Consider the following 18,514-nt stretch of genomic DNA (forward strand, 5'->3'; position numbering starts at 1 on the left):
TGTCCTGCTAACTAATTTTCAAAAATTAGACATTCCAGCTTTCAACAGCTGAAACTTATTTATATCATAATTTCCAGTAAAGATTCTTTGAAGCCAAGGCAATGTCTTTCAAAAGGAAAGCACTCATCAGCTAATCAACAGTCGACTGCAATAATTTATACATCACCACAAACGATATTCCAACAAAATGGTTTCATTTCCCCAAATTTTCATCTGCGACTTGAAAGCAACAGCTTCAATAGAGATGTACACAAAACTCCTCACCTGCCAGAGATAAACCTAACAGATCTGAAGACATCTCAAACGTTGAAGCGCGCTGCATGGATCTGGCTTTAACATTGTGCCGTGGGCTTTGTTCATTTGTTGACATTTTTTCATGAGTAATATATTTTTTTCTTATGCCAGTCTTTATATCCCTTCAAGCATTCAAGCTGCACATCCTTTCCTTTGTGAAAATAAACAGATACGTTTTTTTAGGAGCTTGGATTTCTGAAAGTAAGTCACGAGTATAACGTGAAGTCTCAAATTTGAGACATTTATCTCACAGATCCCAAGCCAAGTATGATCTCTCAATAATGATAAAGAATAATGTGTGCTGTGCACCATTCTGCACAGGACTGTCGGGTTCAATGTGTTAAATTAAGGGACTGATGCATGGCACAAACTCCACACATTCAGGAGATCGTATCTATTATATTTGGGATTTTGCTGAAAGCACAAGTAGCACATCTCCCTTTTTGTTTTTATTTGATTTGATTAAGGGATGTGGGCTTCCCTGGTTGGCCAGCATTTATTGTCCATACCCAAGTACACTTGAGAAAGTGGTGAATGAACAGCCTTCCTGAACTGCTGCAGTCCATGTGGTGTAAGTACACCCATAGTGGTATTTGGGAGGGAGTTCTAGGATCTTGACCAAGCGGCAGTGAAGGAACTGCGATATATGTTCAGATTTACCGAGGAGTAAACATTTCCTCGCCCGAAGGAGAAATAGGAAACTAGGTGGTTTGAAATCTCCTCTGACTGGATGATCGAGTGGTGGTGGCTGGATCTTCAGTTCTCCTCCCTTCCCAACAAAGAACAAAGGTAATAGTGGGACAGGAAGAGAACAGTGAAGAAAAGTAAAAGCAGAACTGTGGTCGTGTTTCTTTTGTTCTTCCTCAGAAAAAGCCAAGCTACTTTAAACAGAAGAAAATTTGAGAAATATTTCAGAATTCTTGTTAGAATGGGTCCAGAAAATGGTAAATAATCTCCTTCACAGTTGAAAATAAATAGTATTATATCCACCAATTCCATTATTATGAAAATATTTTGATACTGTTCAATGTAAGGCAAGATTATTGGTTTATAGTAACTGATTGAGATTATATTTGATGGTAAACCAGCAAAACTGAAATCCAATCAATATTTTTACATATTACTGCTCGGCATTCTTTTTTGATAGAGATTACATTTTGTGGTAAACCAGCAAAACTAAAAGCCAGTCAATATTTTTACGTACTACTGCTCTCAGTTATTTTTTTTTGATCATTTAGATGTTACCAGCACCTCAACCATGCACACTAGAAACATATTTTAGTGAACAGGAAAGCATGTTAATACCTTGCAATGTAAATCACATCTATCTCATGAAAACATATATTTTAAAAACGGAATGCCATACCCATGAACAATGTCACAGAAGTATCGGAGGTTGATTCACACTAGCAAGCACGCACACGACAAACCCTCAACTTCACCACGCAAAAATTGAAATGTCGGGTTAGGCACCACGGGCCACTTCCTCACTTCCAGTGCCGTTACAGTATTACATAGCACTAGTAGCTTGCTAGTAGTATGTCGACAAAGGAGGACCTGGGAGAAAAGATATTTGATTAACTTAAATTTGAGGAATTACAAAGGTGTCAACGTACAATAGAAAGGGGAAAAAAACAAGTCTTAACAGAAGTCATTGGAAATTAAAATCCATTATTCAGCAAAAGGCACCGTCTTCATTTTATTTGCATTCCTAAGAATTCACTGCAAGATGTACAGGTTCAATTCAGACATTTGATATTTAACAGTACTAGCCAGAGGAGTAAGAATTAGCTGTGCTGGGGTCTATGGTAGCAACTGAGTGCTTCAAATGCACTTCAGTAATCTAAAGTGGACACTATTTTTTGAGATACCATCTGAGTAGAGTATGTACTGTTGCAGAGGGATATTCTCCCATCAGCGCTCTACTGATTTGTCAGGACGCAACATCATCTGCTTTAAAATATACCAAAAAGTTGGAAATACAAAGCTTGATGATCTGTTGATGGAAATAATCTATATTTTGGGTACTATGGCCTTTTTCAAAACTGTGCTCAGAATATTGGCTATAAAATAGTAAGTTCTTAACTTAAAGTATTTTATCAACATGTGTAGAGGTTTGAAGTGCAGTTATGTCATGTTATTCTAATAGGACCGTCGACTGTGAATTGCCATACTTCATATTTACATATAGAAAGATCCTGATTCGTCTTCACAGGATTGACGTGGTGACGTGGAGAGAATGTTTCCTCTTTTTGGAAAATATAATACTTGGGACCACTGTCCAAAAGTAAGGTCACCCATTTAGGCCAGAGATGAGTTAAATCTGATCTCTCAGAGTGCTGAGAGTCTGTGAAGCTCTCCCTAAAAAGGCATTGGAAGCAGAGTGTTTGAATATTTAAACAGTAGAAGTAGATAGATATTTGATATGCAATGGGATAAAAGGTTTTTGATATGCAATTGGATGAAAGATTATTGGGAGAGGTGGGTAAGCGGAGTAACAATAGTTAGTGTTTCTGGTCCATATACCTAGTCAGAATGGAGCAGTTCTGCAATTTTAACCTTTACTGGTTCAATACTAGATGTCCACTATTTCCTTTTATTTCTCAGATCAGAATAGAAACAACTTTAAATTGTTACTATTGGAGTTTGCTGATCATATTGCAGTGGTTTAAAGAGCACAACGAGGAGTGGGAAAGAGCAGTGACGTTCAAAAGAGTGCGATAAGGAGGAGGCAGCAGACCTAGTGAGGTTTAAAACAGCATAAAGAGGATTGGGAGAGTTCGAACCCAGCAAGGCTTAAAAGTTCACAGGAGGAGCTAGATTGCTCGGACCCAGCGAGACTTAAAAGAGCATGAGATCGAGTTGGAGTGTTCAGACCCAGTGAAGTTTAAAAGAGCATAAGGAGGAGCAGGAGAATTCAGACTCAGCGAGACTTACGAGAGCACGTGCCGGAGTGCAACTATTCATACCCAGCAAGTCTTAAAATAGTACGATGAGGAGTGGGCGAGTTTGGACCTGGCGAAGCTTAAAAGAGCTTGAGGAGTGGGACAGTTTGGACCCAAATGAGACTTGAAAGAGCACAAGGAGAAGCAGGGGTGCTCAGACACAGCAAAGCTTAAAAGAGGGCGAGGAGCGAGGGAACATGGACCCAGCAAGACCTAAAACAATGTGAGGTGGAGCAAGGGCAAGCTAATCCAGCTGGGGCTCAATCTGTAGACCAGCACATTCTGGTAAAAAAATAAAAGTGTGTGATGTCACAGGTGTGAAGAAATTTTTTTCATAGCGTCATGTGAGAGTATCTTTAAGAAATTGGTGTTTAAGAAATGTACCTTTAAGAAATGAATATCATCAGTGATGTCAGTATGTGGATTGAGCTAGGCTGTCTGTCAGCTTTTTACTTTCGTTTTTGAGCAGGCTGCAGGGTGTGTTTTAGTTTCGTTTTCAGTGTTGGAGCTGAAGCCAGACCAAGCAGGTGTACTGCTGTTCTCGCTGCCATCAAAAGACTATTTCTTGATCATTTGGTGAATTCAGAATCATAAATGTTCTCAGTAGTGAATGTAAACCTAATGTGCTTCTGTTGAAAGGTGTTTTAAGTCTTGTGGATGTTAAAAGGAAAGCTTAAATGTTTACTTAGTGTTGTATTCTTTGGGAGTTGTATTTGAATTAATGGTTGCTAAGATGTTCACTATATTTTAAAAAGGTTAACTTGAGTTCATAGAATCAACATTGTTTTGCTTTTAGAAAATATGTTTCCATTTCAGCTGTACCACACCTGTAGAGTGGGCCGTGTGCTCCCCATACCACCAATCTATTAAAAGTTGTGGGTCAGGTGAACTCCATGATACACTTTGGGGTTCTCTAAACCCTGGTCCATAATAATTGTTCTGGGGTCTGTGATATTCTGTAAAGCACGATTGTGTACTGTGTTGTGCGAATGTGCGTGGAGACAACAGGCTGAGTGTGAAAGGCAGGAATTTGAAGCAAATATGGCCGAGTTGGATGTTCTACGGGGAAATAAGACAAGTTGAAATTTGCATTGGAAGAGAAAGAAAGATTATCTTATTCAGGTGTTAATTTCAAAAGGAAGCAAAATAGAGTTTACAGCTGGGAAAAGGTCATAAAAAAGTCAGTTATTAGATTTTTATTTCACCCAAAAGTAGTGGCCACAGAGGAGAACATTGAAGGTTTATATCCTGGGGAAGATAAATTCCAAAGAAGGATAAGGCCATGGGAATGGATGAAAGCAGGAAAGACATGTTTAAAGAGAGGTTGGGAGTTTTGTAAGACCTCCTTGAGAGATGCTGTGTTGGGAAAGAGCTGTGAAACGAAACAGTCAGCAGCCTCCAGCATCCAGAAAAGGAGCAGAGTTTTTTTTTTAATGTGTAGAATTTCCACAGTCAAGTTGGGGTAGAGAGAGGGGGAGGGTGAGATCTAAAGTAAGACATGGCAAGGCACTTTGGCAGCATGGAATGCACATCCTGTGACATGTGGGAAGTCATGGACACTGCCCATGGGCTAGTCGACCACATGTGCAGGAAGTGTCATCATCTGCAGAAGCCTGAGCTTCCGTTTTGGAACTACCGAGAGTTGGAGACACGGTGCTGCATCTGAAAGGCTGAGAAAGGTGGATAGCATATTTAGGAAGTTGGTCACATCGCAAGTTAACAGAACGCAAGCAGAGAGGGAATGGGTGGCCACCAGACAGACTAGGAGGACCAGATAGGTAGTGCACAAGTCCCAAGTCCATCTTTCTCACTAATCAGTTTTCAGTTTTGAATACAGGTGTGGGTAATGGTATAGGAGCCGAATTAGTCCATTCGATCATGGCTTATATGTTTCTCATCTCCACTTTACTGCCTTCGCCTCGTAACCCCCTGATCCCCTTTTTAAATTAAGAACCTATCTATCTCTGTCTTAAAGGCACTAAGTGACTTGGCCTCCAAAGCTTTTTATGGCAATGTGTTTGACAGATTTATCACCCTCTGGCTGAAGAAATTCCTCCTCATCTATTTAAAGGATAGTCCCTCAGTCTGAGGCTGTACCTTTGGGTTCTAGTCTCTCCTACCAGTGGAAACATCTGCTCCATGTCAACTCTATCTAGACCTCTCAGTATTCTGCAGGTTCCGATAAGATCTCCCTCATCTTTCTAAACTCCATAGAGTAGTGCTGAACATTTTGCAATCATCAGCGAGCATCCCACTCCTGACCTTATGGATGCAAGTCAGATCATTGGTGAAGCAGCTGAAGATGGTTAGGCCTAAGTTTGTAATGAGAGCAGGAACTCAGTAACCCTGGCAGAACTCAAACTCAGCATCCTCCTTCATGGTGCAGTTTCTCAAAGCCCAGGAGACTCGGCCTTGTGGTTTAAATGGAGACACTGTCTCAGTATGATATTAAAACAGCCCACTTGCTTCCTTCAAATGGATTCAGAGTCGCCTTGCATTCCCCCACCCTCGCTTGGTTCCTATTCCAGAATTATTGAACGTTAACCGCTGCCAAGACCCTGACCCACCCATTTTTGAGAGTTTAAAGTTAGCCTCTAATTTTGTAACTGGTGTCTCTTGGTATTTGAACTCCATCAATGCGAACAAATTGTTGGGATCAGCATTGTTAATTCCCATCTTAATCTCAAAAAGCTTAATCAGGTCACCTTGACGTATACACTTATCCCAAGAAAACAGTTATTCCTGTCAAATATCTATTCTTTTGTCATTTCAAACTGGTGGCCCATGAGCTTACTATTCCCATGCCGTTCACACAAGATTTATTAAATTATTGTCGTCTTTCTCAATGACGAGGCTTTACCAAAAATAAACTGTGCTGAAATTATTTATCAGATGGAAACTTGTATAAAACTGAGCAGAAATTGTGAAATGCACGAAGTCCACTCTGCTCTGCCAAGACTTCCAAACTTTTATTTCCCGAAAATGGGGTTCAGGAGAAATTAAGCTGGTTGCACTAGCAAGTCAAACATTTAAATGTGTATACTTGTAAGCTGATAGTGGGAAATAAGAATTGAAATGAATGAAATGAAAATCGCTTAGCTTCAAATGAAGTTACTGTGAAAAGCCCCTAGTCGCCACATTCCGGCGCCTGTTCAGGGAGGCTGGTACGGGAATTGAACCGTGCTGCTGGCCTGCCTTGATCTGCTTTCAAAGCCAACGATTTAGCCCTGTGCTAAACCAGCTAAACCAGAATTAGCACAAGATAATAAGAATCTTTATTAGTGTCACAAGTTAACACTGCAATGAAGTTATCATGAAAATCCCCCAGTCGCCACACTTTGGCCCCTGTTCGTGTACACAAAGGGAGTATTCGGAATGTCCAATTCAACTAACAAGCACATCTTTTGGGACTTGTGGGAGGAAACCGGAGCACCCAGAAGAAACCCACGCAGTCGCTGGGAGACATGCAGTCTCCGCACAGACAGTGACCTAAGCGGAAATTGAACCTGGAATCATGGGGCTGTGAAGCAACAGTACCACCGTACCGAACAAATCTCTTCCCACAATCTAGTCCATTAACACAGTGACACAGTTTACCCAAGCTGGAAAAGAACTCTGCGCTCAAAGGCTGAGATCATCATTTTGGAACAGAATGTAATTTTATTTTTCATCCCCCCAGGTATTTAGCATGAGATGTTTTGCAATAGTTTAGGTGCTATATATTTGGAAGGTGTTGTTGGTGAGGTATTGGGCTTAAATATTTCTCTACTGAAAAGGTTTCACTTCCACAATTGTTTACAGTAGTGACCACGGTTTGACACTGCTGAAACTTTCAGGCTCCATGTGAAGATACAGCAATACGCACACATGCTGCAGCACTTGATGCCCATCTGTCATGTGAGAGTACCTTTAGGAAATGGATCCACTCATATTACTGAAGTGATGTCACAGGGGGGAGCTGAGCTGAGATCACTTCTGCTTTTTGTTTCAGTTTGAGAGAAAGCAGCTGAAAAGTGCCTGGCTGGTTTGCTGTTATGAAAGGAGAAAGCCAGTTTTGGAAGAGAGCTTGGGTGTGTCTGTGTTTGCAGTAAGCTGGATCTGCTGTGATCTTTGCCAGGAAAGAATATCTCTGAATCATTTGGGTGATTTAAACTCATAATAGTAATGTCTTTAACCTGATGTGTTTCTGTTTAAAGGTGTTAAGTCTTTTGGAGGTTTGAAGGAACGTTTTGAGGAATTATTTAGTGTCGTATTATTTTAAGTAAGGGGTGTTAAAGGGTCCAATGTTTATTTAAGAAGGTTAAGTTGAATTCATGGAATAAACATTGTGTTGTGTTTAAAAACCCACGTGTCCATAATTGTAGTACCACACCTGGAGAACAAGCAGTGTGCTTCAAAAGCAACAATACATTAAAGGGAGAGGCTGGATGAACTCCATGATACATTTTGGGGCTCTGAAAACACCGCTCCCATAACACATCTCCCAGAAGCACTCATTAGATTGCCCTTGCTAGTTAGTCCAAAAGCAACATTCCACCAACAGTGCCACTAACAATGATGTTGTTCGAAGGCCCACACCAAAAAGACCAGGCCAGAGTTCAAACCTGAACAATCTCAACCTCCACAAAGGAGTGCATCATTTTTGGTTTCGGTTTTAAAATTTCACAACATGAAAAAGGAGAATATTCACATTGTCTTCATTTTTGCTGATGCTGTTCTGCTGTCAGTTCTCTCACTGTGACAGATGCAGACAGCTAAAAGAGTTAGAAGACTCCAGTCATTGTAAGAGTTGTCTCAACAAGGCAATTAGGAACTGTAGTGCAGAGTTAGAACCAAGGTGGTTTGACAGAACAGAAATTCTAATGTTGAATGGTAATAGAATAAAAAGGGAAAATACAAGCATCTTCATACTGTGAATAGCTCTTCAAAACAAATCTGTGCAACAATCAATGATAGATAAGCAAAATATTGTGCAGCGTCACAAAACCAGTTCGAAAAGACAGTATGAATGCCTAAGACTGCTTACTTGGCAATATCTGGAAGACAGCACACAATCTTTGTGGACATATTGGTTCTGTAATGAGTAAAAACTCATGGAGAGAGATTTTACACCAGACATATTAGTAAAGTCTCAGGCAACTTAGAATTTTTATCTTTGAGAAAAGCTAACTGAGATGTCCTGACAGACGTTTTCAAGATTCTAAAATGTTCGGATAAATGAATCCTTGTTTAGTAATTAAATCACACAATGCTAACCAGAGGAAATCTCTTGAAGTATTCCACAAGAGTACCCTCAACCAACACGGACTTTAAACCACAATTACAACTGGGCAATTTCACTGCAGCGGGGAATTTTAGATATTTGTTTTCCAACACACAACACTCAAGGGATCAGGTTATCAATTCTTCACATAAACACTGCATGCAGTAATTTAGCTTAACTAATGGAGAAACACTTTGTAACAAATTACAAATATAGGAAACAGACATCATAAAACTTTCGTTGTATAAAACTGACAATTGTTTCTTCAGTAGTGAGGGATAAAACAGCATCACAGCAGTGTTCATGTGACAGTGGAGGCGGCAGCTCAGGCACAGTTGGTCATATTCCTACAAAGTAGTGGGTGGGGGGGAGGGGGGGGGGTGGGTGGGAAAGAGTTATCCAATAACTACAGCGCTCAGTGACTAAAGATCAAGATATGAAATAGAAGCTACTGAGGGGAATAGAGTCAGATTGTATGAAACTAGACAGCAAGTAACATCAAAGGTCCAAAAGTAATTTATAAACATAGATATAGTAAAGCAAGGTTCGAAATTGAGGCACTTGGGGAACAAACTTGGATGAATCATAAGGGCACAGAAGGAGAAATAAGCTCCATCAGGAGGAGGTGCCGTAGTGGTATTGTGACTTGACTAATAATCCAGAAACCTAGAGTAATTCTCTGGGGTCCTTGGTTCAAATCCCACCACAGTAGATGGTGAAATTTGAATTCAATAAATATCTAATGATGACCATAAAACCATTGTAGATTGTCATAAAACCCATCTGGTTCACTAATGTTTTTCAGGGAAGGAAATCTGCTTCCTTACCTGGTCTGGCCTAAAAATTATGTCGGACCCACAGCGTGGTGCGGTTGACTCTTAACTGCCCCCACTAAAATGGTTTAGTAAGCCACTCAATTCAAGGGTAATTAGGGATGAGCAACAAATGCTGGCCCAGCCAGTGTGAAAGAAATGATCTGATGGAGACCAAAGGCACAGCTGAGGTAAAAAATCAGTACTTTGTCTCTCTTTTCACAGTAAGAAGTCTGACAACACCAGGTTAAAATCCAACAGGTTTGTTTCAAATCACTGGCTTTCGGAGCACTGCTCCTTCCTCAGGTGAATCACCGAAGGAGCAGTGCTCCGAAAGCTAGTGATTTGAAACAAACCTGTTGGACTTTAACCTGGCGTTGTAAGACTTCTTACTGTGGTCGCCCCAGTCCAATGCCAGCATCTCCAATACCATCTCTTTTCACAGAGGAGAATCTGGACAATAAAGAGAATATTAAAGAAATTGGGCATGTGCACTTAAATAAAAGTAAAGTAATCGTTATTGTCACAAGTAGGCTTACATTAACACTGCAATGAAGTTACTGTGAAAATCCCCTAGTCGCCACATTCAGGCGGCTGTTCAGGTACACAGAGGGAGAATTCAGAATGTCCAATTCACCCAACAGCACGTCTTTTGGAACTTGTGGGAGGAAACCAGAACACCCGGAGGAAACCCACGCAGACACGGGAGAACGTGCAGACTCCGCACAGTTAGTAACCCTAGCCAGGAATCGAACCTGGGACCCTGGCATTGTGAAGCAACAGTGCTACCCATTGTGCTACCATGCTGCTCTCAAAGTAGCAAAGTCACTCAGCCCAGATGGGGTGCATTTATCACTGCTTTAGAAAGAATAGGAATAACAGCGATTTTGGCCACTATCTTCCAATCCTCCTTTGAGGATGGTGCCACAATTCTGTTCACCACATTATAGGAAGGATATAATTGGTCTGGACTACAAAGAGATTTACACAATGTTGCCAGGCCTGGAAAATTGCAGCTGGGAGGAAAGATTAGGTAGGCTGGGTTTTTTGCCTTAGAACAGAGGTGGCTAAGGGGTGACGTGATTGAGGTGTACAAAATTAGAAGAGACTGATTAAAAAGTGGAAAGGAAAGACTGGCTTTCCCACACAGAGATGTCAATTACCAGGGGGCACAGATTTAAGATGAGAGTTAGAAGGGCTGGAGGGGATATTAGGAAAAACTTATTTTACCCAGAGGGTGGCACGTGTCTGGAACTTGCTGCACAGATTGATGGTTGAGGTAGAAACCCTCAATTTGTTTAAAAGGTACCTGTATCTATACCTGAAGTTCTGTAACATGTAAGGCTACAAAGGGTGTTAGGACGACTTCCGGTTGCGGCTATGACCAGCTAAGTCGCACGTTTGGCTGCTCCTGCTACAAAGGTGTTTTCGGGCCGATTGGAGGGCCCCAACGGCGCTGTAAGGACAAATCCCGGTGGGGGAAGGCTCCCTGAAGAGAACCAGACCAACTTTATGGTCGGTACCCGGAGTGGGGTGGTAAAGAAAGCAACAGCAGCTCCCAAAAAAAAGCGGGGGAAGAAGACCAAAATGGCGGCCGGTGGAGCACCCGAGGAATGGAGGAAATGGGCGGAGGAGCAGCAGGCCGCTCTCCTGCGCTTCTTTACGGAGCTGAAAATGGAGCTCTTGGAGTCAATGAATGCGACGACCACCAGGCTGATGGGAGCCCAGGCGACCCAAGAGGCGTCGATTCGGGAGCTGCAACAGGAGATGACTGTGAGGGAGGAGGAGGCCACGGTCCTCGTGGGAAAGGTAGAGGTGCACGAGGCACTCCACCTGAAATGGCAGAGCCGTTTTGAGGAGCTGGATACCCGAATGAGGCGGAAGAACCTGAGGATCTTGGGCCTGGCAGAAGGCCTGGAGGGGTCAGACCTCCCGGGATATGTAGCAGAAATGCTGAGCTCCCTGATGGGGGCAGGGGCCGTCCCTTCGCCCCTGGAGCTGGAAGAGGCCTACAGGGTCATGGCTAGGAGGCCAAGAGCAAATGAGCCCCCGAGGGCGGTGCTGGTGCGGTTCCAGCGACTCAGCGACCGTGAGAGAGTGCTGGAGTGGGCCAAGAGGGAAAGGAGCAGTAAGTGGGAGAATTCGACGGTGAGGGTCTACCAGGACTGGAGTGCGGAGGTGGCAAAGCGGCGGGCCCGGTACAACCGGACGAAGGCGGTGCTACATGCAAAACGGATCAGGTTCGGAATGCTGCAGCCAGCGCGCTTGTGGGTCACCTACAGGAACCAACACCACTATTTTGAGTCCCCAGAGGAGGCGTGGGCCTTTGTACAGGAAGAGAAACTGGACTCGAATTAGACCCAGGGGATACTTGGCGGCCGTAGCCGCTCGGGTACTTTCAGCTGAATTCTTTGTTTGGATTTTGAACTCTTGCTGTGGTTTTTCTTCTGATGTTTTTTTCCCCCTTTGCCAACTTCCCTTAGTTATTGTTATTGCGGTTATTCAGGGTTATTTATGGTTATTTATGCTGTTTGGTAGAGGGCGACTGTTAAGTACATTGTTATTTGTTATTTATCTGTTATTTATAATGTTAAGTTGGGGAGGTGGGACGGGGGGGAGAGCAGATCGGGGATATGGGCTCCTAGGGGGGGTTCTTTTACAGGCATGGACGGGGACGGGGGTGGAACTGAAGATGGCGGGGTGGGGTGTGGCAGGGCGAAAGCGCGGGCTTTCCTCTGTTTTCCCGCGCGCGGGGCAGAGGAGGGGGGACGGGAGGAGTGCGGGGCGTGGCTAGCAATGGCGACCTTTCCCGCGCTGGAGCGGGGCCAGGGAGGAGTGGCAAGGGGGGGGGAGGCCCCCCCCCGAGCCGGGGGGAGTCGGAGTGGGGCAGGAGCAGCCGGGTCAGCGTGAACCAGCTGACTTACGGGAGTACGATGGAGGGTACATCGCGGCTAGGAGGGGTCCTAGCCTGGGGGGGGGGGGGGGGGGGGTTAGGGAGGGACACCGGGTTGCTGCTGAAAAGACCAGAAACGGGAAGTGGAGGACTGGAGAGGTGGGGGGAGGGGGACATCGCCATGGGGAGCGGGTCAGAAGGGGAGGGTCGACCCGGGGCGAGCAGGGAACAGGACATGGCTAATCGGCAGGGGAAGGGGGCGGGTCGTCCCGCGACCCGGCTGATCACTTGGAACGTGAGGGGGTTGAATGGGCCGGTCAAGAGATCAAGGGTATTCTCACACCTGAAGGGACTGAAGGCTGATGTAGCAATGTTACAGGAGACCCATTTGAAGGTAGTGGACCAGGTTCGCCTGAGAAGGGGGTGGGTGGGACAGGTGTTCCACTCTGGATTGGACGCAAAGAACCGGGGGGGTGGCGATTCTGGTGGGAAAGAGGGTGTCGTTCGTGGCGGAGGAGGTGGTGGCGGATAAGGAGGGTAGGTATGTGATGGTGAAGGGTAAGCTGCAGGGGGAGAAAGTGGTGATGGTCAACGTATATGCCCCGAACTGGGATGACGCGGGTTTTATGAGGCGCCTATTGGGCCTCATTCCGGGACTGGAGGCAGGGGGCTTGATCATGGGGGGGGACTTTAATACAGTGCTGGACCCCGGGCTAGACAGATCGAGCGCAAGGACCAATAGGAGGCCGGCAGCGGCAGAAGTGCTGAGGGGGTACATGGAGCAGATGGGAGGAGTAGACCCATGGAGGTTTGGTAGGCCGAGGGCGAGGGAGTATTCCTTTTTCTCCCACGTCCATAGAGTGTACTCCAGAATCGATTTCTTCGTGTTGAGCAGGGGGCTGATCCCGAGGGTACGGGAAGCTGAGTACTCGGCCATTGCGATCTCTGATCATGCACCGCATTGGGTGGATGTGGAAATGGGGGAGGCGCGGGACCAGCGCCCGCTGTGGCGGCTGGATGTGGGGCTGTTAGCGGACGACGAGGTGTGTAAAAGGGTCCGGAAGAGCATTGAGAGCTATCTGGACTTGAATGACACGGGTGAGGTGCAGGTGGGGATGGTCTGGGAGGCCCTGAAGGCAGTGATCAGGGGAGAGCTGATCTCCATAAGGGCGCATAGAGAAAGAAAGGAGAGGCAGGAGAGGGAGAGGCTGGTGGGGGAGCTATTGGAAGTGGATAGGAGATACGCGGAGGCACCAGAGGAGGGGCTGCTGGAAGAACGGCGCAGCCTGCAGGTCAAGTTCGACCTGCTGACCACCAGGAAGGCAGAGACGCAGTGGAGAAGGGCACGGGGCGCGGTCTATGAGTATGGGGAAAAGGCGAGCAGGATGCTGGCACACCAGCTTCGCAAACGAGATGCGGCTAGGGAGATTGGGGGAGTGAAGGAGAGGGGCGGGAAGGTAGTGCAGAAGGGGCAAGAAGTGAACGGGGTCTTCAGGGATTTTTACAAGGAGTTGTATCGGTCTGAGCCGCCGACAAGGAGAGGGGGAATGGAGGACTTCCTAAACAAATTGAGGTTCCCAAGGGTCCAGGAGGGGCTGGTAGAAGGGCTGGGGGCGCCAATAGGGCTAGAGGAGCTAGTCAAGGGAATAGGTCAGATGCAAGCGGGGAAGGCGCCGGGGCCAGATGGGTTCCCGGTGGAATTCTATAAGAAAAATGTGGACTTGGTGGGACCGGTACTGGTACGAGCCTTTAATGAGGCGCGAGAGGGGGGGGTTCTGCCCCCGACAATGTCGCAGGCTCTGATCTCCCTGATATTGAAGCGGGATAAAGACCCCGTGCAGTGCGGGTCCTACAGGCCTATCTCGCTTTTGAACGTGGATGCCAAGTTGCTGGCAAAGATCCTGGCAGCTAGAATAGAGGATTGTGTGCCAGGGGTAATCCATGAGGACCAGACGGGGTTCGTGAAGGGGCGGCAGCTCAACACGAACGTGCGGAGATTGCTGAATGTAATTATGATGCCGGCAGTGGAGGGGGAGGCTGAGATAGTGGTAGCGCTGGACGCGGAGAAGGCATTTGATAGGGTGGAGTGGGAGTACCTGTGGGAGACGTTGAAACGGTTTGGGTTTGGGGAAGGGTTTATTAAGTGGGTGAAGTTGCTCTACTCGGCCCCGACGGCGAGTGTAGTGACAAACGGGAGGAGGTCGGAGTATTTCGGGCTCCACCGAGGGACCAGGCAGGGATGTCCCCTATCCCCCCTACTTTTCGCACTGGCGATTGAACCGTTGGCGATGGCACTGAGGGGTTCAGGGGGGTGGAGAGGACTGACTAGGGGAGGGGAGGAACATCGAGTATCGCTGTATGCGGATGATCTACTGCTGTACGTGGCAGACCCAGAAGGGGGAATGCCGGAGATAATGGAACTATTAGCAGAGTTTGGGGACTTTTCGGGGTACAAATTAAATTTGGGCAAAAGCGAGGTTTTTGTGATACACCCGGGGGACCAGGGAGAGGGTATTGGGAGACTCCCCTTCAAGCGAGCAGGAAAGAGCTTTAGGTACTTAGGGGTGCAGGTGGCAAGGAACTGGGGGACCCTCCACAAGTTGAACTTTTCCAGGCTGGTGGAACAGATGGAGGAGGAGTTTAAGAGGTGGGACATGGTACCGTTGTCGCTGGCGGGGAGGGTGCAGTCAATCAAAATGACGGTCCTCCCAAGGTTCTTGTTTTTATTTCAGTGCTTGCCCATCTTCCTCCCTAGGGCCTTCTTCAAAAAGGTGACGAGTAGCATCATGAGCTACGTGTGGGCGCATGGCACCCCAAGGGTGAGGAGGGTCTTTTTGGAGCGGAGTAGGGACAGTGGAGGGCTGGCACTGCCCAATCTCTCGGGGTACTACTGGGCGGCAAATGTGTCAATGGTGCGCAAGTGGATGATGGAAGGGGAGGGGGCAGCTTGGAAACGAATGGAGAGGGCGTCCTGTGGCAACACAAGCCTGGGGGCCCTAGTAACGACACCATGGCCGCTCCCCCCCACGAGGTACACCACGAGCCCGGTGGTGGCGGCCACCCTCAAGATATGGGGGCAGTGGAGGCGACATAGGGGTGAAATGGGAGGTCTGTTGGCGGCGCCAATAAGGGGGAACCATAGATTCATCCCGGGGAACATCGACGGGGGATTTCAGAGCTGGTACAGGGTGGGCATACGGCAGCTGAAGGACCTGTTTATAGAGGGGAGGTTTGCGAGCCTGGGAGGGCTGGAGGAGAAGTTTGAGCTCCCCCCGGGAAACATGTTCAGATATTTACAAGTGAAGGCATTTGCTAGGCGGCAGGTGGAGGGGTTTCCCCTGCTCCCCAGTAAGGGGGCGAGTGATAGGGTGCTCTCGGGGGTCTGGGTCGGAGGGGGGAAGATATCAGACATCTACAAGATAATGCAGGAGGCGGAAGCAGCATCGGGGGAGGAGCTGAAAGCCAAGTGGGAAGGGGAGCTGGGAGAGCAGATAGAAGACGGGACGTGGGCGGATGCACTGGAGAAGGTCAACTCTTCCTCCTCGTGTGCGAGACTGAGCCTCATTCAATTTAAGGTGCTGCATAGAGCTCACATGACGGGGACAAGGATGAGCCGGTTCTTTGGGGGTGAGGACAGGTGTGTCAGATGTCTGGGAAGCCCAGCGAACCATGTGCATATGTTCTGGGCATGTCCGGTGCTGGAAGGGTTCTGGAAGGGGGTGGCAAGGACGGTGTCGAAGGTGGTGGGGTCCAGGGTCAAACCAGGATGGGGGCTTGCGATCTTTGGGGTCGGGGTAGAACCGGGGGTACAGGAGGCTAGGGAGGCCGGAATACTGGCCTTTGCGTCCCTAGTGGCTCGACGAAGGATATTAATTCAATGGAAGGACGCGAGGCCTCCAAGCGTTGAAACTTGGATTAACGATATGGCTAGCTATATTCAGCTAGAAAGGATCAAATTTGCCCTGAGAGGGTCGGTACAGGGATTCGCCAGGCGGTGGCAACCTTTCCTTGACTTTTTAGATCAGAGATAGACGTTCGGGTCGTGGCAGCAGCAACCCGGGGGGGGGGGGGGGGGGGGGGAGGGGGGGGGGGGGGAGGGGGGGAGGGGGGAGAGGGGGGAGGGGGGGGGAGGGAGGGGGGGGAGGGGAGGGGAGGGGGGGGCAGCAAGGGTCGTGGGGGGACACGCACGACTGTAACGCGGGCAAGCCTGCTCGCTGCTCATGTCTGAAACTGTAGGCTGCCTTGGTTGTTAAGGTTGCCGGGGGGGGGGGGGGGGGGGGGGGGGGAGGACTGGTGCGCGCGAGAGGGCGGGTGAGGGAGGGACATTTGCCTAGAGGGATTGTGTTGTAAATAATTTAAAAATTAGTAGGGGTAAATGTCTGTATGGAAAAACTCTTTCAATAAAAATTATTTAAAAAAAAAAACAAAGGGTGTTAGAACGTGGGATTAGAATGGGCAGCTAGTTTTGTTTTTAGCAGGCGCAGACATAATGTGCTGTGTCTGAACTTTTCTGTGGCTTTAATCTGTTATTTCTACCCTTACATTTCTACCATTACATGCAAATGTTATACCCCTGTTCAAAAAAAAGGATAATCCTGGCAAACCTGGTCAGACTAACAACTGATGGGTGAAATTTCAGAGACAATAATCCAAGACAAAATTAGTTAGCAATATAATGGCTCTGACTACCAGTTGGAGTATTGTGGCACATCCTAGGCACTAAATCTTAGACGACATATAATGGTCTTAGGAGAGGAGGCAGAGCAGATTTATCAGAATAGAACCAAGGGTGAAGGTCTTCAGTTACGCAGAGACCATTAATACTGGGCTTTTCTCCTCAGAACAGAGAGGATCAAGAGCAGTTTTGATAGACATGGTTAAAATTATGAACGGTTTTGATAAGAGTAAATAAGGAGAAACTGCTCTCAGAGGCAGAAGGACTAATAACCAGAGGACACAAGCAAGGAAAGTTATGCATCATGATACAATGATTGGGAATGCACTGTCTGAAAGAATGCTGGAAATAAATTCAATAGTAACTTTCAAATAAAGGAATTGGATTGATGCTTGAAGAGGAAGTTTGTACAGGGTTACAGGAAAACAGAAGTGGGACCAACTTAGCTCTTCCAAAGGGTCAGTATATGTATAATGGGCCAAATGGCTTCCTACCCTGCTGTCCAGTTCTATGATTGTAATAAATCAAATTTGTTCCTAAATACATCACAAAAGTCATTTTCTGGTCAAATTGGAGGATGCAACTAAGTTACCCTGGCTGGAGAGACTGGGGAGGGGCGTGGACAGCTTGGGGAGGGCGTGGACAGCTTGGGGAAGTATAGAATGGGGATGGATGGCATAGGAGAAATGGAGTGGGAGATGGGGTGGGCCGAAAGGATGACATGGGAAAGATGGAATGGCACTGGAAAGGGATTTAAAGAAATACTGTTACAATAAGATACAAATTTCACCGCAAAAATTTTGGGGATTAGATAATATCCTTTTCTGTAAAATGTGAAAGTTAATTTTGCCATCTAGTCCACAACAATTCCACCAACATTTTATGATGTTCCACTAAACTTCTCGGTGATCAACGATGGGTCATGGGAAATGTGGTAACAGAGCAGAAAGGAAGGAGAACCTACAAGTATTTATTTTAAAAGGAGGAAGTAAGCTGAAACTTTGAGGATTTTGGTTTCTTCAAGTAACACAGGTTATACAATCAGTCTATAAAACTAAAAATCTTATGAAATGGAAAAACATAGAAAACTACAGACTGGAAAACTTTTCCAGACTGGAAAACTACAAATTCAATAAAATTCACAAAGCCATGTACAAATGCTTACAATATACTTCCGTGATCGTTGCACAGCAAGATTGGTGGTGTATTAACGGTCAAATCTGCATTTCTTCAGCTTAAAATAGTTTTGCCAGTTTCATTTTTAACCTGAGGGGAGAAAAGAAAATTAAAACTGCAATCCAATTTTCAACTTGTTGAAACAGTTTTTATTCTAGTATTCATATTAGATATGATTCACATTGTTCAGAGTTATCATGTTAGTCTTTAGAGCGGCATGGTGGCGCAGTGGTTAGCACTGCTGCCTCACAGCGCCGAGAACCAAGTTCGATCCTGGCTCCGGGTCACTGTCTGTGTGAAGTCTGCACATTCTTCCCGTGCCACGTTGGTCTCTGCAAATTAGGTGGATTAGCCATGCTAAATTGCCCCTTAATTGGAAAAATGTTTTAAACATTTTTTTAAACATTAGTCTTGCTGTGACGTATTTAGCATTTCTCACTGTTGGTCAGCGTATCT

General features: G+C 46.3%; 1 protein-coding gene across 13 annotated transcripts in view; it reads right to left on the reverse strand.

The window, feature by feature from the left end:
- The window catches only part of LOC119977492 (inositol polyphosphate-4-phosphatase type I A), a 246,016-nt gene that overhangs the window by 104,821 nt on the left and 122,681 nt on the right, over positions 1-18,514 (reverse strand). For 11 of the 13 annotated variants that reach the window (XM_038818525.1, XM_038818520.1, XM_038818524.1 and 8 more), the window contains 3 exons: positions 18,048-18,148; positions 1,661-1,851; positions 265-445 (listed from right to left, as the gene is read on the reverse strand). In XM_038818525.1, coding sequence (XP_038674453.1) covers positions 265-370 — 106 coding nt within the window. In that variant the 5' untranslated portion in view covers positions 371-445; positions 1,661-1,851; positions 18,048-18,148. The remainder of the gene's footprint in view (positions 1-264; positions 446-1,660; positions 1,852-18,047; positions 18,149-18,514) is intronic. The other 2 variants (XM_038818517.1, XM_038818516.1) reach the window with 2 other exon arrangements.

This window comes from Scyliorhinus canicula, chromosome 14, assembly GCF_902713615.1.
Source record: "Scyliorhinus canicula chromosome 14, sScyCan1.1, whole genome shotgun sequence".
NCBI lineage: Eukaryota > Metazoa > Chordata > Chondrichthyes > Carcharhiniformes > Scyliorhinidae > Scyliorhinus > Scyliorhinus canicula.